At 44.0% G+C, this 24744-nt stretch overlaps 2 protein-coding genes and 1 long non-coding RNA gene across 4 annotated transcripts in view; all 3 read right to left on the bottom strand.

Moving 5' to 3' along the window:
- The window catches only part of LOC142900842 (sodium-dependent phosphate transport protein 2B-like), a 37148-nt gene that overhangs the window by 12282 nt on the left and 122 nt on the right, over positions 1-24744 (bottom strand). Inside the window, exons 2-14 of one of the 2 annotated variants that reach the window (XR_012928937.1) lie at positions 23919-23966; positions 23680-23814; positions 23449-23577; positions 23174-23317; positions 22935-23046; positions 22205-22400; positions 21958-22053; positions 21610-21724; positions 20961-21128; positions 20577-20693; positions 20356-20480; positions 19342-19942; positions 11252-11372 (exon numbers count right to left, since the gene is read on the bottom strand). Coding sequence is in view for 1 of the 2 variants with exons in the window: in XM_076045392.1 (XP_075901507.1) it covers positions 19421-19942; positions 20356-20480; positions 20577-20693; positions 20961-21128; positions 21610-21724; positions 21958-22053; positions 22205-22400; positions 22935-23046; positions 23174-23317; positions 23449-23577; positions 23680-23814; positions 23919-23964 (1905 nt within the window). In the remaining variant the exon portion in view is untranslated. Of the gene's footprint in view, positions 1-11251; positions 11373-19007; positions 19943-20355; positions 20481-20576; positions 20694-20960; positions 21129-21609; positions 21725-21957; positions 22054-22204; positions 22401-22934; positions 23047-23173; positions 23318-23448; positions 23578-23679; positions 23815-23918; positions 23967-24744 lie in introns of those variants that run through there. The other variant, XM_076045392.1, reaches the window with a different exon arrangement.
- Positions 5136-6245, bottom strand: LOC142900811 (uncharacterized). Its single transcript, XR_012928935.1, has 3 exons — positions 6087-6245; positions 5408-5477; positions 5136-5304 (listed from the first exon to the last, which is right to left on the bottom strand). It is a non-coding gene; the product is annotated as an uncharacterized LOC142900811 (long non-coding RNA).
- On the bottom strand, positions 11405-16791 carry LOC142900991 (sodium-dependent phosphate transport protein 2B-like). The gene is made up of 12 exons (XM_076045639.1): positions 16228-16791; positions 15991-16125; positions 15760-15888; positions 15485-15628; positions 15292-15403; positions 14996-15191; positions 14749-14844; positions 14453-14498; positions 12949-13167; positions 12565-12681; positions 12343-12467; positions 11405-11929 (listed from the first exon to the last, which is right to left on the bottom strand). Exons 1-12 carry the CDS (start codon positions 16271-16273, stop codon positions 11423-11425), a joined length of 1872 nt encoding a protein of 623 aa, XP_075901754.1. The 5' UTR covers positions 16274-16791; the 3' UTR covers positions 11405-11422.

Here is a 24744-nt window from a genome sequence, read left to right as displayed (position 1 = left end):
AGATTTAACACTAGGGGGAGCTGCTCCCACTGAGTGCAATGCCGTTCCCACTTTAGGTGAGTAAAAAATATATTCCACAGTGCCCGTGTTAATAAGCATGCCTGTGCAGGTACAAATATCAATAAATGCGCATCAATTCTGATCACTTTCTTATATGTGTTTTTCTTGTTAACACACAGAGTACACACTGCTTTGGACAGCGTACACACTGCACGCGCAAAGTCAGCTGATCTCATCTGATGCAGATTTGCTCCTTGATCAAGTGACATTTGTCCGGATTTTTGGCACGAGTGGCGTCGGATCAGCACCGCAGCTGGAGGAACCGATTTACACACCAAGCGCAGCTGATACTCACCAGAATAATTTACTAAAATTATGTGCACTCCTGTTATTGAGTCCAGTTCAGTCTGTTAATGTTGATAACCGTTTCAAACGAACGTTAATAGCTGTGTTGCTAAGCCTAATAACAAGCTTGAAATTTACCCGTCCCATTTTCCCCCTTATTGTTTTTGCTCTGTACTGTAAATCTTCTGTCTAAGAAGAAATCTGAGGCTGCTGTTCTGAGAATGAGCTACCAAAGCTTTTTTCTGAATAAATCAAAGATCCATTTATGGAAAGCTGTGATGAAGGCAGTTTTGTCTTTAATTATATTCAACAATATAACATATTTGACCACTTTTAATTGATTTTTCTAACTTTAATACACTAAAGTTAAAGCTATATACCTAATTTCTAGTAAGTGGCCCAGCCCTCAGTGAAAAAAGTTTTGACACCCCTGATCCAGAGCATCCTGGACCGTCTGGTAGGCAGTCCTGGGGGGGTTCCAGCATGTGTACAGGTAGACATTGGTGCCACTTTTAAACTGTTACACCGTGGTGAGGTTTGTCTCGTCTTGGGGTTTTGTCTCGCCATTTCCTGTTTTATTTTGACAACTTCCTATCGTTTCAGATCACAACCTCATGTTCCACCTGTTCGTCTGACCCAATTACCCATTGTTTCCAGCTGTGCCTTGTTACCTTGTGTGTTCAAATAGTCTGCGGTCCCCTTGTCTTGTGCCAGAGTGTCTTCGTCAGTCACGTCTAGCCCCGAACCCGCTCACAGCCACAGCCTAAAGAGTTCACAGCAAGACAGTTGTTCCTCGAGGTGGAGTGATTTTTTTTCTTTTTTAGTTTATGCTAAGTTTTGTTAAAGTAGGCTTTTGTCAGTCTTTTTCCTCCTTGTGAGGGATTTTTTTTTTTTTTATTAATGCCAAGTTTAGCCATTAGAGTAGTGTTTTGTTTGTTCAGTCTTTTTCCTCCTTGCAAGTGCTTTTGATTTTGTTATCATCTTAGAATAGATTTAGGTTTGATTATTTTGAACATTAGTTCCTTGTCCTCCTCAGGAGTGATATATATATATAATTTTTTTCTTCTTAGTTTTCCTGATATCCCTGAGTGATTAGGAGTTTCACAGCCTGTTTATTTGATCGCTCTGACTAGAGATCGATTGCTTGTGGAATAAAGTTGCTTGATTCCTGTAAACCTCTGCGTCTGAGTCCTGCTTCAAGTCCCAGCCTGACAAACCACAGTTAAATAGAAAATAGATTCAGGCATGCAACTTGTGTCATGGGACACCATTTTAAATTTTTAAGTGAGCTTATTTTCCAGATTACAGATTTAAATGGTCACAGTCAATGTAAAATAAAAGTGTTCTTTTCCTTTTGGTGCCTTAACAATGTTATGTTTCATCTAAAATCTGTATGGTGCTTTGATCAAACCTTAGCTGCAACAACCTAGAACATAGCAACCGACATAAAAGAAACTGTGTGTGTGTGTGTGTGTGTGGCAAGAAGGTCGTGGGTTCGATTCCGGGGCCTGGGATCTTTCTGTGTGGAGTTTGCATGTTCTCCCTGTGTCTGCGTGGGTTCTCTCCAGGTTCTCCGGCTTCCTCCCACACTCCAAAAACATGCATGTGAGGTCAATTGAACATTCTAAATTGTCAGTGAGTGTGAATGGTTGTTTGTTTCTATGTGGCCCTGTGATGAACTGGCGACTTGTCCAGGGTGTCACCCTGCCTTCTCCGTTAAACAGCTGGGAGAGGCTCCAGCAGACCCCCGCCACCCTGACTAGGAATAAGCGGGTATAGAAGATGGATGGATATAAATATAGCAGGGCCATTCAACTTAGGGCCCGCGGGCCAGTACCGGCCCTACAAGCTATTTTGTGTGTCACATCTGCAGAAAATAAATGACAGCAGCTTTGGCAATTTGCGACACTTTTCATCACTTTCGGTCAAGACGCCAAGCTTGATCATTCAAAACAACATGGCACTTTCTAAGCGACGTAAGGTGGATGTAGAAAATCGGAAATTCAACGACGAATGGACAAATAAGTATGTACATAAAGCAAATGCACAAGGACCTTGATGTATGCGCCGTTAATAAGGAATGCAACGTGAGGAGGCACTTCAAGACGACGCACCAAACTTTTGACGAGTTTCCAGCATCCACGGCACGGCAGACCAAAGTAAGAGCACTTATTCAGAGCTATGAGGGGAGTTCGACAACGTTATTCCGTGCGCTCAATATGCGTCAAAGCTCAATGGCCGCATCCCTGCGTGTTGCATGGATTTTGAGCAAAAAGAAAAGACCATTCACTGACAGTGAAAGAGTGCATGCTTGCTGCTGTCAAAGAAGTGGTCGCCGATCTGAAAGTAAAAGACCAGGTCATAACTTCAATAAAGTCAATTCCATTGTCTGATACTACCACGGGGAGACGTGTGGAACTTTTGGCGACCAAAGTTTTTGACCCACTCCTCAGTCGTCTGAAGGCCGCTGAAGTTATGTTCTTTAAAATCTGAGATTATCACCTTTCTGGGAGAGTGCAAGAGCAAAAAAGCTGATGCATTTTTGTCACAAATGCTTGACGTTAATTTTGTTGCAGACATGTGCTTTCTGTGTGATATTTTTCATCATTTAAATAGCCTTAATCTGAGCCTTCAGGGCAGGGACAGAACAGTAATTGATACAGTTGAAAAGATCACAGCTTTTCAGAGAAAACTAGATCTCTTCACATTGGATCTCAATGGCAGACTTTCCCACTTTCCCACTCTGTGACTTTATCAAGTCAACACAAGGTGCCAGTGTGACAAAGGTAATGTCAGATTCTGTACATAATTTGAGGCACAACTTCAAACTGAGACCCCGGAAACAGTGGAGTTTTATCAGTATACACAACATTGAAGAAGGTCCACTTCTTCTTGAGATGATTGACATGCAGGCATCCTGGGAACTTAATATTCTAATACTTTTAAGAGAGAGGGTTGCACAGAGTTTTGGGTTCACTGTGTTAGTGCAGAAAAATTCCCTATGATCAGAAAGTTAGCTGTTTATGTTCTAACAATGTTTAGCTCCACATACACCTGTGAATCCAGCTTCTCCCACATGAACAGCATAAAAACATCCAACCGTGCCTCACTCTCAGATAACCACCTGCAGAACTGCTTACGCATAGCCCTGACATCATATGAGCCTAACTTTTCTGCCTTAGCTCAGTTAAGAAAATGCAATTCATTTTTCTCACTAGTTTAGCTCCAATAGAAGGCAGCCTATTTAGAAGATGTTGATACAGCTTTTTTCACACGCACAAACACACAACACACATGCACACACGCAAACACCAACACACACATCCATGAAGCTCAACACATACACACCCACACATACACACATTTCTTTGCACTGTGAACCAACTGTGGTTGTACCCAGGTCTTGTTGGTACTATTATTTTTTTTGCCTTAAGAGCCAACTCTGGTTTTCTGTTTTGTGCAATGTGGTTTATTTTTTGAGCAAATAGCCAATTGTAGCAATTATACATGAATGTTGTTGATACTTTGAACATTTTTGCACTACAGCCTTTCATGGCTATTGCATCTTTATTGATGTTTATTGATGTTACCTCTAATTTTGCACAACATCAATGTTGGTTGCACAAAGCTGTTTTCAAATAAATTAGTTCTGTTTAAAATTTTGCATCTATTTGTATGTGTCTACCGTGCAACAAACACCAAATAGTGGTATGGCGATTGAGTGGCCCGTTGGCTGGACAACCTTCCAAAAATTTGGCCCTTTCGAAATTTTAGTTGAATAGCCCTGTACTATAGACATCTGAGATGCAACTGTGAGAATCATGGTGACATTTTAAATATCAAGTGGGAGTCATCTGCATAGAGCTCGGGCAGGATTAAAAAAGAGCACCTCAACCTACACTTTAAAAATACAAATTTTATGATTCACAAACATTATGCAATATTGGGTGACACGGTGGCGCAGTGGTTAGCGCTGCCGCCTCACAGCAAGAAGGTTGTGGGTTTGTTTTCCGGGGGCGGGCCTGGGACCTTTCTGTGTGGAGTTTGCATGTTCTCCCTGTGTCTGCGTGGGTTCTCTCCGGGTACTCCGGCTTCCTCCCACACTCCAAAAACATGCATGTGAGGTCAATTGAACATTCTAAATTGTGCATGTGAGTGTGAATGGTTGTTTGTCTCGATGTGGCCCTGCGATGAACTGGCGACTTGTCCAGGGTGTCCCCTGCCTTCACCCTATGACAGCTGGGATAGGCTCCCGCAGACCCCCGTGACCCTGAGCTCGGGACTAAGCGGGTATGGAAAATGAATGAATGAATTATGCAATATTAAATACCGAGAAACAAAACACATTTCAAATGCTACATTAGACATTTTGGCATAACCAAGTTCAAAGATGAACATCGTCCTAAAGGCCTCTGAACTCATATCATACAAAAATAAAGATAAAATCGAAAGGAAAAAAAAACACTCACATTCCATAAATAAGGGTAGTTTTTGGGCTTCGAAAAGATGGGCTTTGATTTGTCTCAAAGCTCCCTTCCCCCTCTCACATAGCTATAACGTCAGCCTTGTTTTGACTCATCGCTGATAGTCAGCCGTACATCCAGCTTTTCCTCATTCATGTGTTAATTGCAAGCGAAACACCAGCTCACATACATGGTGGGGGGGGGTGATAACAATTGTTCTAATCCCCATGTGACTACAAGACATTCGACAAGATGCTTAGTGTAGTGGTTACATAACTTTTATTTATATGACAATTTATTTTTGTTGTTTTAGGTTATGTATTTAGCAAAACATAACCTACTGGTGAATTCCCTTTAGTCGCAACGGACCATAGTCCGCCTTATAAATTTGGCCTGCATTCTGCAAGGAGAACCTATTCAGGCATACTGGCTCCAATCCTGGATGGTCCACCATGCATTTGAGGTCCCACTCAACCTCCCACAGGCATCTGCTAACCTACAAGATATTACAAAGTATAAATGCCATTGTGTCTCAAAGATGTATGCAATAAACCATAATCAAGACAAACTATATTTCATTTTTGATATCTTGACTCTACCTGTGGTATCTCCAAGCAGCGTACATTTTCCTGCTCCGTGGGCATAGTGTTACAGTTTCCACAGGGGCACCTGTCAAAAGAAAAAAAGTTATAATATCACCTGAATGAAAGTTGCCAACACAAGCAGAGTTGGATAAGACTTGTGACATTTGTCTAATGTTGAGATGGAGAACAGTGGCATTTTAAGCAACATGGCACTGCCTCTAATTTGGACCATGACATATTGTGGATACAGACATATTTAAACTTAAGTTAAACAAACAAAAAAAAAGTACATTCAAAATACTTTTTTATGTTAGGACAGCTCTGCTGAAAACATTGCAAGACTTTATATTTATTTATATATATAGTTTTTGCCTAGTTACATAGTTTGATAGTTAAGTATCCTTTTAGTTTTAGCATTATGCTGGTAGCAGTCTGCTACTGGGGTTATTAACAGTCCCACGACGACAACTTTTTTTTTTTTTTTAATCAGTAGACTTCAAGAATATACGGAGGAGAGATAAGTATAACGTTACTGCACTGTTTAGAACAATTCTCATTCACCAGAAGAGCTCAAAGTAATGACGAGACAGCGGCGACAAAGCCGTTAGCATGAGCTAACGTGTAAGTAACAGTGTAACAACACACAAAGTAAAAACTTTAAAATATAAAGACGCACAGTATTTTTGTATCTTACCACTCTAAAATGTCCTGCTGCAGTCGCTGAGTCCGTATTTCTGCCGAAGCCTCTCCCTCTGGGTCAGACTCTGGCTCAAACTGGTACGGTTGCACGACGCTGCTTCTGCTAGCCATGACCGAGTCGCTTCGCATTCACCACATTAGCACATGGCTCCCTGAACCAAAGCCACAGCCCCTTCGAGAGAGAAGGGTGTGGCCTAGGCATGGCCAGGTGCAGCTCATTACATAAAAGTGACACGCCCTAAAACAGGTTTTTGCTGATTTAGGGACAGCAAAAATTAGATATATATTAGATCCAAAGTCAATTTTGACTAATGCAGGTCACAGACGGGTCTTTTTCACATTTGAGAACTATTTTAAGATGTGGAAAAGTGGCATAATATGGGACCTTTAAGAGGGAGCCCTCTGAGGCGATTTTTACGCCCTGCTACGGCTGGCTACGGGGCGGGGGGGGACGATGATGAAAATGATTAAAAAACTCGAAAAGACAGCAGCTAAGCAGAAGCGCTTGTCGACCGTCGCAGAGCTGTTCGCGTCTGGAGTGAACCAGTTCGAGCCGCTTCGCGGCGCTTCCGCTTCCATTGAAATGAATGGCACAAGCCGCGCACCCGTTCGCGTCTGGTGTGAACCACTACCTTGATTAACGTGGGCGTTTCCGCGTCCAGTGTGAACTGGGCGTTACATGGCCTCAAAAAAGGCCACAGGCCAATACAACCAGGCACACAAATCTTGAAAACCTGTGACCTGAGTTGAGGGACACCTACATTATTCTTTTGTCCCTGCTGCTTGTGTTGAACTTTTGTTTTTAATTATTTTATTTTTGTTATTTTTGCTCGGCCGAGACTTAGAATCGTTGCTCTTTTTGTCTCTACGTTTTTTCTGTTGGACTTTAAAGACATATTTACTTTCCTTTGAATATACTTTTTTTTTGGTCGTTTGATTAAACCTGCACAAGATGAGACATTCTGTGTCTTATGTCTTACTGTTGTGTATGCGGCAAAATCTTGGTTCGCTCCACCAAATCTCACTCCAAGGTTTTCTGAAAAGGTGGCAGCCCTGGCATATGTACCAAATCCCATTCTTGTATCACAATGTGAACGATTATTTCATTATCTGATCCACTAACAGTACTGCTTAAAGTTGAGAGTGATCAAGAGCTCACTCTTCATAAGTGAAAATAGCGTCCTCCATTTTCGTTTGCTGCTGAAAAGAACAAGCGATCCTGATTCATAGCCTACTATGCAAGCTACGCAGCCAGGACGCAGTTGTTGTGAATGGGTTGCGCAATGGTATTGCTTGCAGCTACGTAGATTACGGTTTTGAACGAAAAACTCTCTGGAAACGAACGGGAGTTCCCGTCGTAAATAAAGTTACGTTCATGTCAACTCAGAAATACGGGCGAAACCCCATGCCTTATCGATTGGACGCACCATTTCCTCGTCAAATACGGGACAATTCTGCATTTTAAGGGACGGTTGGAACTTCTAACCATGATGCGGGTAACGCGGTTGGCAGCTTTCCGGGGGTTGGGGTCGGGAATGAATCGCTGCAAACACCGTCAGGTTCATCTTTTACAGGAAGAAGATCAGGGCGAACAAAATAGAAGTGAAGCTTGCCCAATTGGGTTTTTCTTGCTTCCTTTTTTCTTTTTTTTTCTTTGCGTTTTGCCACTCCACTTTTGTGTTTAGAACTGCTCCCGCTGTTCTGTTCTGTTGACAAGCGATTAATGATGTTAATATCATTCATCATACGGACGGTGTTGAGGGACGGCTGGTGATGACGTTATAACCTGGTATGCCGTAAATGGGGGATACGTTAGGAAAGGGGTCGGCAACTTTTACCACTCAAAGAGCCATTTGGACCCGTTTCCCCCCATAAAATAATCACACACTTGGAGCCACAAAGCCCTTTTTATATTTAAAATGAAATAACACTGCATTTTATTTATTTATTTTATTGCCTTCACGTTTTTCGTATGAACTGCGGTTCCGCAACCTTCACTATATATATTCAAGAAAAAATAAGAACACACACAACAACATTCACCTGGAGCCGGGGAGCATTACTGCCTCTTTAAGAAGGTGATGGCGACCTGAGGATGTGGGGATTTCTGCAACTGTCTCTTTCTTGGGGTGAGTTCGGGGAGAAAGCCAATGTGCATGTTATTTGACAGCAATAAACAAAAAACAAAGAACAAAAAAATTCCGTATGACATTAAACGTCCGGTGATTGACGTTTACACCAACGTTACAATATCTGGCGATCTAGGTCGCACAATGCAGCAGGGTTACCAGAGCCCGATTTGTGCTTCTGACTCATCGGGTGCCGCATTTCTCGGCGTTTTTGCGCCTGCATATCATTAGCTCAAAAACCTTTGTGTCCACACCATCTTGTTGCGTGTGTTCTTTGCGGAATTTTCTGTGCTATGTTACCAAGCTGCTATTTCTGTACACCGGGCTCCAGGTCTTCTTCTTCTTCCGCCTTCAGGGAGTAAAACCACAGCGCCACCTGAGGCCTGGGATAAGTTTTTTTTTTTTTTTTTTTTTTTTTCAGTGTTTCTTCAGTGTTGTATGTAATCTTTTTTTTTTTTCATTTGCTTTTCGTTACACGCTGTTTTGTTTTTTTGTTTTGTTTTTTTTAAAGAAAGTTCCTCTCCTTTCATTTAAGTCATAAAAATGGCTTAAATGTATTTCCATTTTATTCGGGTATTTATTTATTTATTTATTCATCAACGCTAAAAGGAGCCACTGCAGAGGCGCAGACCCATTTTTTCTCCTTGCTGGTTTATTTTAATATAGAGGAGACACAAATTGTGTCTTCAAGCAGAACAAATTTTGGAGCACTTGCCCTTACATGCCGTTAATATTATAAAAGCAAAGAAAACTTAACATATTTGACGCAGAATTGATTAATTTAAAATAAAATAAAGATGAGCGACGCAAGGGAAGGAGCGGAGTTGTGGATCAGTGACGGTCATAGGCGTAAATCCCGGGGGGGGAGGGCACAGGGGACATGTCCCCCCCCTTCAATAATCAAGTCCCCCCCCCCCCCAAAAGGAAATCCCGTTATGAACACAAATGACATTTTCTAATAGTACAGTAACATTTTAATGGTGTGTAATACACGCCATGCTACTTAAACACACGATATGAACTATTTAAAGATTACAACCCCCCCACGCGAGCCTCACAGTGTTTTGATCCAATCTCTCTCTTCCGGCATTGACACTCCCCGGCTCCAGTAACACACCAGGCTGAAGCAAGCTCGCGGTGAACGTGTGTATGTAGCCCCGATAAAAGACTGGATAATTAATAGTTTATTTATTCCTTCACTTCAACAAACACAAAAAATTATGAACTCCTTTGTCCGAAGTCTGACGGCATGTTTTAAATGCGTTTTACGAAGCTAGCAAGTTAAGCATCCATGCGGCGCGCGCGCGCGCGCGCACACACACACACACACACACACACACACACACACACACACACACACACACAGCGCCAAGGATAGAATAAGTTGTTTTTTACTCCATTTGCTGCTGGCTGGCAAACAGCCTCTGCCTCTCGTCTTTGTCTGATGCAACAGGCTCTGGCAAGCAGAGAGGACAGGTGACATGCTGACACCCTCATCCTCTCTTTCATCATAACACTTAGGGCACGTTTACAGTGGCTCACCTCACTTCCCTTATTGTCCAGATTTATGAATTCGTTCACGTAGAAAATCATTTATTCGAGTTTTATGACTTTGAAGCGGTTCACTTGAACAGATCCAGTTTCTAATTACATTCTGTTAATTTACACTCCTTATCGTCCACAAATCAAAATCACCACTTTTTCCATTACTTTGTATCTAAAATACTGGATATTTAGGTCATAGTGTTCATTCAAGCCAAAGGTCTTTCGTGTATTAAAGGAAAATTGAAAAAAACATATTTGGTTCTTTTATTTAGTGGTCTGGTACATTATACCCACATGTCTACCACTTGGAAATATCACAATACAGCAAAAAAAAAAAAAAAAAATTATGTCCCCTCCAGGAATTACTCTCTGAAATTTTACTGTTTATTGTTCCTCCCAACAATGAAGAGGGATTTTCGCCCCCTGGTGACGGTGTGATGGTGGCGAGGGTTTCACCTGTGGCGGAGAAGCTCTGGGCTGCGTGTCGAGGAAGCTTCATCTGGATCACCTGTTGCTTCCTCCGAGGCTCCGCCTCCTCTATAGCGCCGCTATCCCCCTGCGCTCCCACACAATCTTACCTTTTATTGTTTTTTGTTTTTCTAAAAATGCGATTTTTCTCCTTTCTCCTTTTACAGACATGGGTAAATTGGATTATGTTAATTATTATTGTTGTTATTTATTTTATTCTTGAAATCTCCCCAAATCCACACCCAGACCTACAAAAACAACCTGAAATGTTATAAATGAGCTGGCAAGAAAAAAAACAATCAAGTGTCAATTCCAGCGTCTGTACCCCTCAACAACAGCACACTGAGGAACGATACATTGTGTTTTCCAGCACGTGTACAAGTAGACATTGGTGCCACTTTTAAACCGCAGTTAAAAAGAACATTGATTCAGGTATGCGACTTGTGTCATGGGACACCATTTAAATTTTTTAAGTGAACTTATTTTCCAGATTACACAGATTTAAATGGGACATTACATTTTTAACATTTAAATGGGAAAATAGTATCTTAGTCAATGTAAAATAAAAGTGTTATTTTCCTTTTGGTGCCTTACCAATGTTATGTTTAATCTAAAATCTTTATGGTGCTTTGATCAAACCTTAGCTGCAACAACCTAGAACATAGCAACCGACATAAAAGAAACCATTTGAAATATTGATTATACTATAGACTTCTGAGACTGTGAGAATCATGGTGACATTTTAAATATCAAGTGAGAGTCATCTGCATAGAGCTCGGGCAGGATTAAAAAGGGGGACTTCAACCTATCCTTTAAAAATACAAATTTTATTAGTCACAAACATTATTCAATATTAAATGCTGAAAAACAAAACACACATTTCAAATGCTACATTAGACATTTTGGCTAAAAACCAAGTTCAAAGATGAACATCATCCTAAAGGCCTCTTAACTCGTATCATACAAAAATAAAGATAAAATCGGAAAGAATTCAGAAATTATACTTAAACTTTTATACTTTAAAAAGAAAAATTCAAAGACAACAGATTTTATATATGTCCAACACTTCCCCAGTATTATGGAGGACCGTGTTTACAACGGTGCTCAGTTTATTGTCCCAAAAAAGGAAGAATCAGAATTATAAGACACCCTGGGGAGTGGAAGTACAGAGTTGGTTACATCAGGAATTTTAAAACTGTGTTACATAGTTAAAATCCTTTTCCTCGTCCTTGGACATGGCCGGATTGTCGTAGAGCTCAATATTCTTTGTCTCCATTTGCTCACCTCTGCAACAGCAGCAGCAGTGCTTGCTGCAGCCCGTCAGGCACGAGGTCACCACGGCGTCCCACGGTGCCATTGAGTGCAAGGGGCGTGGCAGGAAGTCCCAAGAGCGCAACACCTTGGGCAGGCGGTCCGGCCAGCGGCTCTGCATCACATTGATGATGATGACCACAATGAGCAGCACCACGAGGGGCACGGCCACGCCCACCAGGACCTGCCAGCCGGCCATGGACAGGCCAAATACGGTCAGGGGAAACACCAGGAAGCAAAGGATGAGGTAAAGGATGGCAAACCAGCGGTACTTGGCTGTGCGGTTCCCCAGCCCTCTGGCCAGGCTGATGGGCAGCCTCATGAAAGGGATGGGGTACCAAATTACGATGCCAAAAATGTTGAAGAAGAAATGGCAGAGTGCAATCTGAAGGAGAACATAAGGGAAAATGAAAAAAAGGTTGTTTTTAGAATCTGCATACTGAATAAAGACTCCTAGTCCTGGTTCTAATTTTTTACCATTTCCTCTACACTTCAAAATGGGAAGAGGGGGATACATCATCAGACTAAAGATAATGTACTTCTTTTTGTTTTTTGTCTTTGAATGACTATAAAATCCTAACCAGAAGCTCCCTGCTCAGAACTCGGCATCAACGATTGAACTTGAGGGGTTAAATCACACAACCATTCACAAGCTCAAACTTATCAAAGGAGAAACTGAGGAGTCTTATCACAGGGTCAGTGTAGTTGAGTGCTGTCAGAATGTTCACGGTCAGAGGCAGTGTACCTTAGAGAAACTGGATTCCTGAATGAAAATCTTTTTGTGCCATATCTTCTTACCTGCAAGGAGTTGGCCAACCGATCTCCCGTGCTGGCCATGGCTGCCAGGATACTGGTGGTTGTTGTCCCAATATTTGACCCCAGCGTCAGAGGGTAGGCTCTCTCCAGGCTAATGACTCCGATACCTGATGAAAGAAGGCAGAGGCGTTATGAATAAATCCTGAAGGGGAAAAAAGAAGAAAAAGAAAATGAGAGAAAACATTCTGGAAACAGCCAGCTTACCGACGAGAGGCGTTATAGCCGAGGTGAAGACGGAGCTGCTCTGGATGATGAAGGTCATACCCGCTCCCACCACGATGGCAATGTAGCCCGTGACCCAGCCAAAGGGGAAGGGGAAGTCTGAGATGGGACACAAGTGGGTGAGCAAACGAAACCATCATGCCTTGGTGACTTGGAACGCCGTAGCATTTGTGCCTGAGCTTCCTCTCGCCCACACAACAGGACTGGCAGAACCTGGAGGCTGGTCGGAGAGCAGCAGGGTAGATTGACTGTGCCTGCTCTGCTCATCGGGCAACACCACCAGGCAGATGTGCCGACTATCAAACAGGCGAAGTACAGCAAACACACAGTTTTCTCCTTTTTGGTTTTTCTTCCCCACCCTCGTACCTGTGTTGAGCACCTTCTTGATGACCACGGCCACCTGGCCCTTCAGCATGGAGTTGAGCAGCTTGACAATTAAGATGAGGCAGGTGCAGAGGATGAGCAGCGAACAAGCTAGTAGGATGAGGCCAATCGCCAGGTCCGGAAGGTCAACGTTGGCAAAGATGTGATTGCCTGCAATGTGTAAAAGGCGTAATTGAGCGTCAGTGCCACCGGCTTCCGTGTTTTAGGGCTAAAAATAGTCAGCTGTGCATGTATGAAAAAATATAAAATGCACGGTGTAGTCCTCTTTTCTTGTTTGTTAGTTTTCTCTCCTCAACACTTTCCCAGCAATTTGGAAATAAAAAACCCAGAAGGTTGCATATTAATCAGAAGCTGCTTTAAACCCCTTGACCTCACTCAGACACAAAGCATTTCCCTATAAAATGCAATCGGGTTGAAGTGAAGAAGGGACCTTTTTACCATTTTGCGGTGGAGGAGCAAGATTCCAAAACACGGGACGAGGTGTTAACATCCTTCGTGCAAGCACATGCAAAGTTCATTGGTGAACACTAAAAACAACAACTGTTTGAAATTTGGGACGCATCTTCAGTAGTTTCCTTCAGATCATGGAGTGTTTTGGCCATTTAAAACTATACACCCTCTCCGAAGGCGGCCAGCTCCAGGGTGATCAATCCTGAGCTTGCATCCCATGCCCTGTGTTTTCCACCTCCTTCCAGGTCGGAGGGCCAGCCTCAATTTGATGTTCTGGTGGGTCTATTGGTGGGATGTCCGATGGGATGATGAGGTGTTCCGGGGTTTTTTTGGCCAGAGTGAGTTGTTTTGAGGTGCTGCTCCAGGTCCTTCTTAGTAGTTTTCAGAGCTCCACTTTTCTCCTTGGTAAAAAGGGCCTTTAGGAACTTGAAGGGATCTTTGTAGAACCGTGTTCTTGTTTGTTCCTTCTCCCTTCTGTGTTTCCGTAAGTTCTCTGCTCTACGGAGGGATGACAGACGGATCTTAATGTCAGCTTGAAGAGCGTTTATGCCCTCCTTTTCTACTCCTGAGGCCTTTTTCCAGCATTTCCTCAGTTGTCTCCTCTCCTGAACTAGGAGCTTGATCTCCCGCTGTCTCCTGGAAACCGGTACTGGTGGAGTTGGAGCCCCTTTTGCGCCTTTCACCTCCTGAATGCCGAAGCACTCTGCCCCATACTCGTAAATGATATCTCCCATTCTCTCCAACTTCTTTTCCAATGACCCTCTGAGTTGCTCAAGGGTGTTGGTCAGGTCAGTATTCACCATTTGCCACACCTTTTTTTCCGCAGCACCAGGCCACTTTACCTGCGGTCTATGCCAAAGAGGTCTCCTTTCAATTACAGGTTTTTGGAAAGTGGGTGGGTTCCACCTGTGATGTTTGCTCCATCATTGTATTGTCTTTGCTTGAATTGAAATCTTCACTGACAGCAAGCGTATGTAGCAAGCTTTTGCTGTTGTCTAATGTTTCACTCAGAGGGCCTTCAGAATTTGTCACTTACATTTTTCGATGTTATCGTTTTGTCTCGATGTCTCGTTTTGCAAAACCTGTAAAACAAAAAAATAAATGATAAAGACTTGTTCAACTAAGTAAATGGAATAGAAGTAGAACAGAAATAAATGCAAAAAGTTGGGTCAGTGTTGATGAAATAACATAACATGTCCTCTTGAGCAAAGTGATCTAACCCTGGAGGCAGCACCAGTCGCCGTGTAAAAACAATATCAGTAATTAAAGAGTTGACCCGGGCAGCACCGTCACGTGTTTTTAAGCGTGAACCTTCGACAACAGTCTGCTTACCGTGGTGCTGTTTGTGACACACCATCTCTTGACCATGCTCAAGTTTCTGGCTTCGGGGTCGCCAATGGCGATGCGGTCAATGACAGACTTGTCCAGCTAAGAGACGGGCAGAAGATCAAAGGATTGTGGGTCATTACTCTGATTCTGAACAAATTGGCGCAGCAAAAAAGGTGCGACCGTCACGAGGTTTCACAGGCGATGAGGGGTTTTTCCACCGTGCTACCATGTTGTGGGACAGGCTCTCTACCTGAATGATGGAGTCTGTGAGCGGGTCGGTGATGACATTGAGCAGTTCGGGGGCGTCCTCGCCCGACTGGATGTTGAAGTTGTCGATGAGGAGTTTGGTGAGCTTGTACAGGACGCCCGTGGCCACCTCCAGGGGCAGCAGGATCAGCACAGACAGCCAGTTGAAGAAGTCGTGAACGGTGGCACCAGCGAACGCCCTGAGAAGTGCAGAACAAAATTTAGAAACTGACCACCGTGAAAAGATTTTGTTTACTTTTTTTGTTGATTTTTTTTGTTGGTCGAGCGGCGAATAAGCACCTGCGGAACTCATTTCTATCTCCTGCCTGCATCATGGCCACGATGGTGTTGGTGACGGAGGTCCCGATGTTGGCGCCCATGATGATCGGCACGGCCGACTTCACATCCAGCGCTGTAGGGGTTTAAGCAGCATGATGTGTGTGTGTGTGTGTGTGTGTGTGTGTGTGTGTGTGTGCTTGTGCCGTCCACTTACATCCTGACGACACCATGCTGACCACGATGGAGGAGGAGGTGCTGGAGCTCTGCACCAGCACGGTGACCAGCACGCCGATCACCAGGCCGGCCACCGGGTTGGCCAGCACGGCGTTCTCCTGGAAGATGTCGCCGGCAACTTTGCCTGAAGCACACGCAAAACACACACCGCACGCTGGCGTTAGCTCCTCCGCATTACACAAGCAGGAGCATTCTTAAGTACATTAAAGCCGACATCATTCTGGATTTCGCTTTTTCTTTTAATTCCCTTCTCACCTCCGACCAGCTGGAAAGCGGAGCTGAGGACGTCCAGCGAGCAGATGAAGATGTAGAGGAAGAGCAGGAGCAGAATGAACTTCACAATGGCGGTCAGCACACGCATGACCTTCCCCTTTGTGTCCAACTCTGTGGGGTTAAACACAGTGATTCAGAAACTCTTTGTCAGCTTTGCTGTACGGATCTCCGGCCCGCTCGCCGTTAAAAGGGCTTTTGTTCCAGCCGCCTCACCTGACCACTTGACGCCCGTGTCCTTGAGCTCGGGAAGATCCCAGGGATCATTTTCCTCGTCGGGCTCCTGGTGCACCAGGTCCACGGTGGAGTAGTACGGCAGGAACTGCTCGCCCTTAGTGGGCACTCCATCGTCTGACGGGCAGGCGGCAGGTGGATTGGAGGAGGAAGCGTTAGAAGATGGTCGAAAATCACAAATCAGCCGGTGGACTGATTCAGGAGGGAGGGGGTACCTACCATTTGGCGGCGACGAAGGAGCCGTCCCTCTCCCTTGGGCAGCCATGACTGTCTGAAGGAAAAATATACGTGTACAAACACGCCATTCAAAAATTTATAATACATGTATAAAAAATAATACTATTAATTGTGTCATAAATGTGTAATTATTGTGTTGACAAGAAGAACGGTGAGGCAATTTCCTGGTCTGTTCTTTTCTTACTGTGCATCTGCATTTATTTGGTGTGACAGCAGTTTCCCAAACTGAGGGTCTGCGCCCATAATAAGTCACTGACCACTGATTTACATTAGGTTACTAAGTGGCAGATTGGCATTCAGTTTTACTTTTCAGGAGTTAAAATTGTGTCAATCTGTTCATTTCTTATAAATTAAATATACTTCATATTCAACTTAAATCCATGCTATGTCATCTTGTGGGCATGAATCTGGATTATTTAATGTATTTATTTTTAACAAAGACCCATTTTTTCCCGTGCTGGTTGATTTTAATCCAGAGGAGACACACAGAGTGTCTTTTACACAAGCAGAAGTAGTTTTGGAACACTTGCCTCACATGCCGTCAATATGATAAAAGAAAAAGAAAAAAAGTTAACTGACAAACTTATTAGACGCCACTGATGAAGAATTAATTAAAAAAAAAAAAAAAAAAAAAACGCTGTCCGCAAAAAACAACCCTGTTTACGCTACTTGGGATTTTTCTGTCCTAACCTGAAACAAATCTTAAAAACAATGCGAGCATCCCGTCGCGCAAAAAAATATACATTTAAGACTTTAAATTAAAAAAGAGGGAGGGGGCGGCGTTGTGGATCCGTGATGGGGTTATTTTGGCGAGGGTTTCACTCACATGTGGTGGAGAAGCTCTGGGCTGCACGTCGAGGAAGCTTCATCTGGATCACCTGTTGCTGCCTCCGAGGCTCTGACTCCTCTATAGCACCGCCCTCCTCCCTCCTTCCCCTCCCCCTGCCGTGCGCGACGCGCGCTCGCTCACACACGATCTACTTCTTTTTTGTTTTTTGTTTTTCTAAAAATGCGATTGTTTTTCCTTTAACAGGCATGGGTAAAGTGGATTATCCACACCCAGACCTACTAAAACAACCTGAAATGTTGTAAATGAGCTGGCGGAAAAAAACAAAAAAAAAACAATCAAGTGTCAATTCCAGGACGACCAATTTGTTTTTACAACTTTTACAACTTTGACCAATGTTGGACTGTGTATCAGTGAAATAATTTCCTCCGGGGACAATTTAAAACCGGACGGAGCCTAATCCCCGTCAGCATCTCTGCTGCTATCTCTGTGAACAATGCTGAGCCATTATATTGCAAAAGGCTGATAGCATTTTTTCTTTTCTTTTCTTTTCTTTTTTTTTCTTTGAAGATTTGTATGTATGTATGAAGAAATTGAGGCAAATGTTGAAACCCAGGAAATGGTTTTGCTCCATGCAAATAATGAAGTCAAAATAAATAATCCTGGCCACCATCTCTGTTTGCTCTCCTGCCAGGGTCAGAAATTAAAGTAAATAAAAAAAAAAAAAAAGAAAAAGAAAAAAAGAAAAAAAACTGACGGCGCTGAGATCATAGTACATTCTTGGTCATTAGTCGGATTTCTGTGTTGCATGTGCCCAATGATTAAAAGAGGTGGAAGTTTACTACACCGCTGGATTTCTGTGTGACACACACAAGGCACAAAGCTCAATAACCACAACTACAACCAGACTAAAATGACCCTTTCTATTTCCTTAAGCTTAACCTGACTGATGGACGGGGGGGGAAGGAGAAATCAATGACAGAAGTGTGCAAGCTTTGATAAACTGCGTCGACATCGAGTGAAGTGAAGCCGATGATGAGGCTCCTTTGGATCTTGAATGTGCTGAACGTGGAGGTTACTGTTGTTCCCACACGTTGTAAAGATGGGAAGGGCAACGGCAGGAGCAGTGTGGGCGGCGTGACAAGATTAGAGGAGAACAAACAGTCTGACCCTCAGCTCTGACGGAATGCTCCTGAAAGCGACACAATGTATTTCCCCCCTCCCTTCCTTTGAGATGATAGTCTCAAAATCCCTTTTTTAACGATTCATTGATTGACAGAGATGAACGACATCGCTGCCATTACTGAAACAACGTCCCCATCAGGACTGTACAACTTTGGCAGAAGACGAAGAGGAGCTCGCGCGACTCTGTTGCAATAATCCATTTACCTCAGAAGGTGGATATTGATTGATAAGTGATGACATTCCAGTGGCAAGTCGGCAAAAGCGTCTGTTGTTACTGTTCTTAGCATAATGAGCCTGTACCCCTCAACAACAGCACACTGAGGAACAATACATTGTGTTTTCCAGCACGTGTACAAGTAGACATTGGTGCCACTTTTAAACCGCAGTTAAAAAGAACATTGATTCAGGTATGCAAATTGTGTCATGCGACATCATTTAAAATTTTTAAGTGAACTTATTTTCCAGATTACACAGATTTAAATTGGACATTACATTTTTAACATTTAAATGGGAAAATAGTAGCTTAGTCAATGGAAAATAAAAGTGTTATTTTCCTTTTGGTGCCTTAACAATGTTATGTTTAATCTAAAATCTGTATGGTGCTTTGATCAAACCTTAGCTGCAACAACCTAGAACATAGCAACCGACATAAAAGAGACCATTTGAAATATTGATTATACAATAGACTTCTGAGGTGCAACTGTGAGAATCATGGTGACATTTTAAATATCAAGTGAGAGTCATCTGCATAGAGCGCGGGCAGGATTAAAAAGGGGGACTTCAACCTATCCTTTAAAAATACAAATTTTATTATTCACAAACATTATGCAATATTAAATACTGAGAAACAAAACACATTTCAAATGCTACATTAGACATTTTGGCAAAACCAAGTTCAAAGATGAACATCATCCTAAAGGCCTCTTAACTCGTATCATACAAAAATAAAGATAAAATCGGGGGAAAAAACACTCAGCGTGACATCCTAGCAGAGACTGAGTATCAGAAATTATACTTTAAATAGAAAAATTCAAAGAAAACAGATTTTATATATGTCCAACACTTCCCCAGCATTATGGAGGACCGTGTTCAGTTCATTGTTCCAAAAAAGAAAGAATCAGAATCATACGACACCCTGAGGAGTGGAGAACACGTGTTCCAAGTACAGAGTTCAATTGCACAGAGTTGGTTACATCAGGAATTTTAGAATTGTGTTACATAGTTAAAATCCTTTTCCTCGTCCTTGGACATGGCCGGATTGTCGTAGATCGTGATGTCTTTTGTCTCCATTTGCTCAGCACTGCAACTCTTGCACTTGCAACAGCAGCAGCAGTGCTTGCTGCAGCCCGTCAGGCACGAGGTCACCACGGCGTCCCACGGTGCCATTGAGTGCAAGGGGCGTGGCAGGAAGTCCCAAGAGCGCAACACCTTGGGCAGGCGGTCCGGCCAGCGGCTCTGCATCACATTGATGATGATGACCACAATGAGCAGCACCACGAGGGGCACGGCCACGCCCACCAGGACCTGCCAGCCGGCCATGGACAGGCCAAATACGGTCAGGGGAAACACCAGGAAGCAAAGGATGAGGTAAAGGATGGCAAACCAGCGGTACTTGGCTGTGCGGTTCCCCAGCCCTCTGGCCAGCCTGATGGGCAGCCTCATGAAAGGGATGGGGTACCAAATTGCGATGCCAAATATGTTGAAGAAGAAATGGCAGAGTGCAATCTGAAGGAGAACATAAGGGAAAATGAAAAAAAGGTTGTTTTTAGAATCTGCATACTGAATAAAGACTCCTAGTCCTGGTTCTAATTTTTTACCATTTCCTCTACACTTCAAAATGGGAAAAGGGGGATACATCATCAGACTAAAGATGATGTACTTCTTTTTGTTTTTTGTCTTTGAATGACTATAAAATCCTAACCAGAAGCTCCCTGCTCAGAACTCGGCATCAACGATTGAACTTGAGGGGTTAAATCACACAACCATTCACAAGCTCAAACTTATCAAAGGAGAAACTGAGGAGTCTTATCACAGGGTCAGTGTAGTTGAGTGCTGTCAGAATGTTCACGGTCAGAGGCAGTGTACCTTAGAGAAACTGGATTCCTGAATGAAAATCTTTTTGTGCCATATCTTCTTACCTGCAAGGAGTTGGCCAACCGATCTCCCGTGCTGGCCATGGCTGCCAGGATACTGGTGGTTGTTGTCCCAATATTTGACCCCAGCGTCAGAGGGTAGGCTCTCTCCAGGCTAATGACTCCGATACCTGATGAAAGAAGGCAGAGGCGTTATGAATAAATCCTGAAGGGGAAAAAGAAGAAAAAGAAAATGAGAGAAAAAATTCTGGAAACAGCCAGCTTACCGACGAGAGGCGTTATGGCCGAGGTGAAGACGGAGCTGCTCTGGACGATGAAGGTCATACCCGCTCCCACCATGATGGCAATGTAGCCCGTGACCCAGCCGAAGGGGAAGGGGAAGTCTGAGATGGGACACAAGTGGGTGAGCAAACAAAACCATCATGCCTTGGTGACTTGGAACGCCGTAGCATTTGTGCCTGAGCTTCCTCTCGCCCACACAACAGGACTGGCAGAACCTGGAGGCTGGTCGGAGAGCAGCAGGGTAGATTGACTGTGCCTGCTCTGCTCATCGGGCAACACCACCAGGCAGATGTGCCGACTATCAAACAGGCGAAGTACAGCAAAAACACAGTTTTCTCCTTTTTGGTTTTTCTTCCCCACCCTCGTACCTGTGTTGAGCACCTTCTTGATGACCACGGCCACCTGGCCCTTCAGCATGGAGTTGAGCAGCTTGACAATTAAGATGAGGCAGGTGCAGAGGATGAGCAGCGAACAAGCTAGTAGGATGAGGCCAATCGCCAGGTCCGGAAGGTCAACGTTGGCAAAGATGTGATTGCCTGCAATGTGTAAAAGCCGTAATTGAGCGTCAGTGCCGCCGGCTTCCGTGTTTTAGGGCTAAAAATAGTCAGCTGTGCATGTATGAGTCACTTTAAAGCAAAAAAAATAAAAATATAAAATGCACGGTGTAGTCCTCTTTTTTTGTTGTTTGTTTTCTCTCCTCAACACTTTCCCAGCAATTTGGAAATAAAAAACCCAGAAGGTTGCATATTAATCAGAAGCTGCTTTAAACCCCTTGACCTCACTCAGACACAAAGCATTTCCCTAAAAAAACGCAGTCGGGTTGAAGTGAAGGAGGGACCTATTTTTTACGGCCTCGTTGTGCTCAGGTGCCTCTGCAGGAGCAGCATGAATAGACCCCATTGATTTGGGAGAAAAGTCCATGTTGAAGCTGAAAGGCGGCCGTTGTTTTCCAAGAGGAGCCGGCTTTTGCTGTTGTCTAATGTTTCACTCAGAGGGTCTTCAGAATTTGTCACTTACATTTTTCGATGTTATCCGTCCACGTCTTGTTCACCTCCTGCAAGAACTGGCCGTCGACCGCGTAGCACGGCGAGGTGGCGTTGACGCAGGTCGCCACTGTCTTGTTTTGCAAAACCTGTAAAACAAAAAAATAAATGATAAAGACTTGTTCAACTAAGTAAATGGAATAGAAGTAGAACAGAAATAAATGCAAAAAGTTGGGTCAGTGTTGATGAAATAACATAACATGTCCTCTTGAGCAAAGTGATCTAACCCTGGAGGCAGCACCAGTCGCCGTGTAAAAACAATATCAGTAATTAAAGAGTTGACCCGGGCAGCACCGTCACGTGTTTTTAACAGTCTGCTTACCGTGGTGCTGTTTGTGACACACCATCTCTTGACCATGCTCAAGTTTCTGGCTTCGGGGTCGCCAATGGCGATGCCGTCAATGACAGACTTGTCCAGCTGAGAGACGGGCAGAAGATCAAAGGATTGTGGGTCATTACTCTGACTCTGAACAAATTGGCGCAGCAAAAAAAGTGCGACCGTCACCAGGTTTCACAGGCGATGAGGGGTTTTTCCACCGTGCTACCATGTTGTGGGACAGGCTCTCTACCTGAATGATGGAGTCGGTGAGCGGGTCGGTGATGACATTGAGCAGTTCGGGGGCGTCCTCGCCCGACTGGATGTTGAAGTTGTCGATGAGGAGTTGGGTGAGCTTGAACAGGACGCCCGTGGCCACCTCCAGGGGCAGCAGGATCAGCACAGACAGCCAGTTGAAGAAGTCGTGAACGGTGGCACCAGCGAACGCCCTGAGAAGTGCAGAACAAGATTTAGAAACTGGGGGTTCGGTTTGTCCCAGGACACCGGTGGAGCACAGAGGAGGCGTCGGCTTGGAACTTTCCGATCGGAGATAACGACGAGGCTTATGATAATGGCTTTGCACCCACTGGCCACTAGGGGGTATCTGGGCTGGCTCCTATACGTTGTAATTCCACCAGCTGCGCTCTGATATAGACTTGGCCAGGTGCGAAATACAGCAACACCTTCTATTAATATTCGAGCCACACGAGGACTTTGTCACTGTAAGAGTCACATTCCATTTTAATTATTCGTGTAAGGACAAACATTTTAGTGAAACATTTAGTAAAACTGCTCGAGGGAACTCCCATAATATCCACGATGATTTCCAAATGGGACAGTTTGGCCCACTTACAGGTGCAGCACCTGACGTTCGATGCACCTCTGCATATGTGTGCACTACCTTTGAACCGAGGAGGAGAGTGTGTGTGTGTGTGTGTGTGTTTGTGTGTGTGTGTGTGTGTGTGTGTTCGGGGAATAAGCACCTGCGGAACTCGTTTCTATCTCCCGCCTGCATCATGGCCACGATGGTGTTGGTGACGGAGGTCCCGATGTTGGCGCCCATGATGATTGGCACGGCCGACTTCACATCCAGCACTGAAGGGGTTTAAGCAGCATGATGTGAGTGTGTGTGTGTGTGTGTGTGTGTGTGTGTGTGTGTGTGTGTGTGTGTGTGTGTGTGTGTGTGTGTGTGTGTGTGTGTGTGCTTGTGCCGTCCACTTACATCCTGACGACACCATGCTGACCACGATGGAGGAGGAGGTGCTGGAGCTCTGCACCAGCACGGTGACCAGCACGCCGATCACCAGGCCGGCCACCGGGTTGGCCAGCACGGCGTTCTCCTGGAAGATGTCGCCGGCGACTTTGCCTGAAGCACACGCAAAACACACACCGCACGCTGGCGTTAGCTCCTCCGCATTACACAAGCAGCAGCATTCTTATGTACATTAAAGCCGACATCATTCTGGATTTTGTTTTTTCTTTTAATTCCCTTCTCACCTCCGACCAGCTGGAAAGCGGAGCTGAGGACGTCCAGCGAGCAGATGAAGATGTAGAGGAAGAGCAGGAGCAGAATGAACTTCACAATGGCGGTCAGCACACGCATGACCTTCCCCTTTGTGTCCAACTCTGTGGGGTTAAACACAGTGATTCAGAAACTCTTTGTCAGCTTTGCTGTACGGATCTCCGGCCCGCTCGCCGTTAAAAGGGCTTTTGTTCCAGCCGCCTCACCTGACCACTTGACGCCCGTGTCCTTGAGCTCGGGAAGATCCCAGGGATCATTTTCCTCGTCGGGCTCCTGGTGCACCAGGTCCACGGTGGAGTAGTACGGCGGGAACTGCTCGCCCTTAGTGGGCACTTCATCGTCTGACGGGCAGGCGGCAGGTGGATTGGAGGAGGAAGCGTTAGAAGATGGTCGAAAATCACAAATCAGCCGGTGGACTTTGATTTAGGAGGGAGGGGGTACCTACCATTTGGCGGCGACGAAGGAGCCGTCCCTCTCTCTCTGGGAGCCATGACTGAAGGAAAAATATACGTGCACAAACACGCCATTCAAAAATTTATAATACATTTATAAAAAAAAAAAAAAAAAAAAACTACTTAATTGTGTCATAAATGTGTAATTATTGTGTTGACAAGAAGAACGGTGAGGCAATTTCCTGGTCTGTTCTTTTCTTACTGTGCATCTGCATTTATTTGGTGTGACAGCAGTTTCCCAAACTGAGGGTCTGCGCCCATAATAAGTCACTGACCACTGATTTACATTAGGTTACTAATTGGCAGATTGGCATTCAGTTTTACTTTTCAGGAGTTAAAATTGTGTCAATCTGTTCATTTCTTATAAATTAAATATACTTCATATTCAATTTAAATCCATGCTATGTCATCTTGTGGGCATGAATCTGGATTATTTAATGTATTTATTTTTAACAAAGACCCATTTTTTCCGTGCTGGTTGATTTTAATCCAGAGGAGACACACAGAGTGTCTTTTACACAAGCAGAAGTAGTTTTGGAACACTTGCCTCACATGCCGTCAATATGATAAAAGAAAAAGAAAAAAGTTAACTGACAAACTTATTAGACGCCACTGATTAAGAATTCATAAAAAAAAAAAAAACCTGAGCGACGCTGTCCGCAAAAAACAACCCTGTTTACGCTACTTGGGATTTCCCTTCCCGCGTGTCTTAACCTGAAACAAATCTTAAAAAAAAAAAAAAAAAATGCGAGCATCCCGTCGCGCAAAAAATATATTTAAGAACTTTAAATTTAAAAAAAGAAAAGAAAAGAGGGAGGG

Source organism: Nelusetta ayraudi, unplaced genomic scaffold (assembly GCF_046127955.1).
Source record: "Nelusetta ayraudi isolate G7.1 ecotype Tasmania unplaced genomic scaffold, CSIRO-AGI_Nayr_v1 ptg000084l, whole genome shotgun sequence".
Lineage (NCBI taxonomy): Eukaryota > Metazoa > Chordata > Actinopteri > Tetraodontiformes > Monacanthidae > Nelusetta > Nelusetta ayraudi.
Note: the sequence above shows the minus strand (reverse complement) of the source record. Positions and strands in the feature narration are given on the sequence as shown.

Coding starts and splice junctions, on each gene's coding strand:
- LOC142900991 (XM_076045639.1), bottom strand. CDS start 16,273: ATGGCTGCCCAAGGGAGAGGGACGGCTCCTTCGTCGCCGCCAAATG. Junction 15,889..15,990: donor CACGGGCGTCAAGTGGTCAG/GTGAGGCGGCTG, acceptor TTAACCCCACAG/AGTTGGACACAAAGGGGAAG. Junction 15,404..15,484: donor CAGCATGGTGTCGTCAGGAT/GTAAGTGGACGG, acceptor AAACCCCTACAG/CGCTGGATGTGAAGTCGGCC.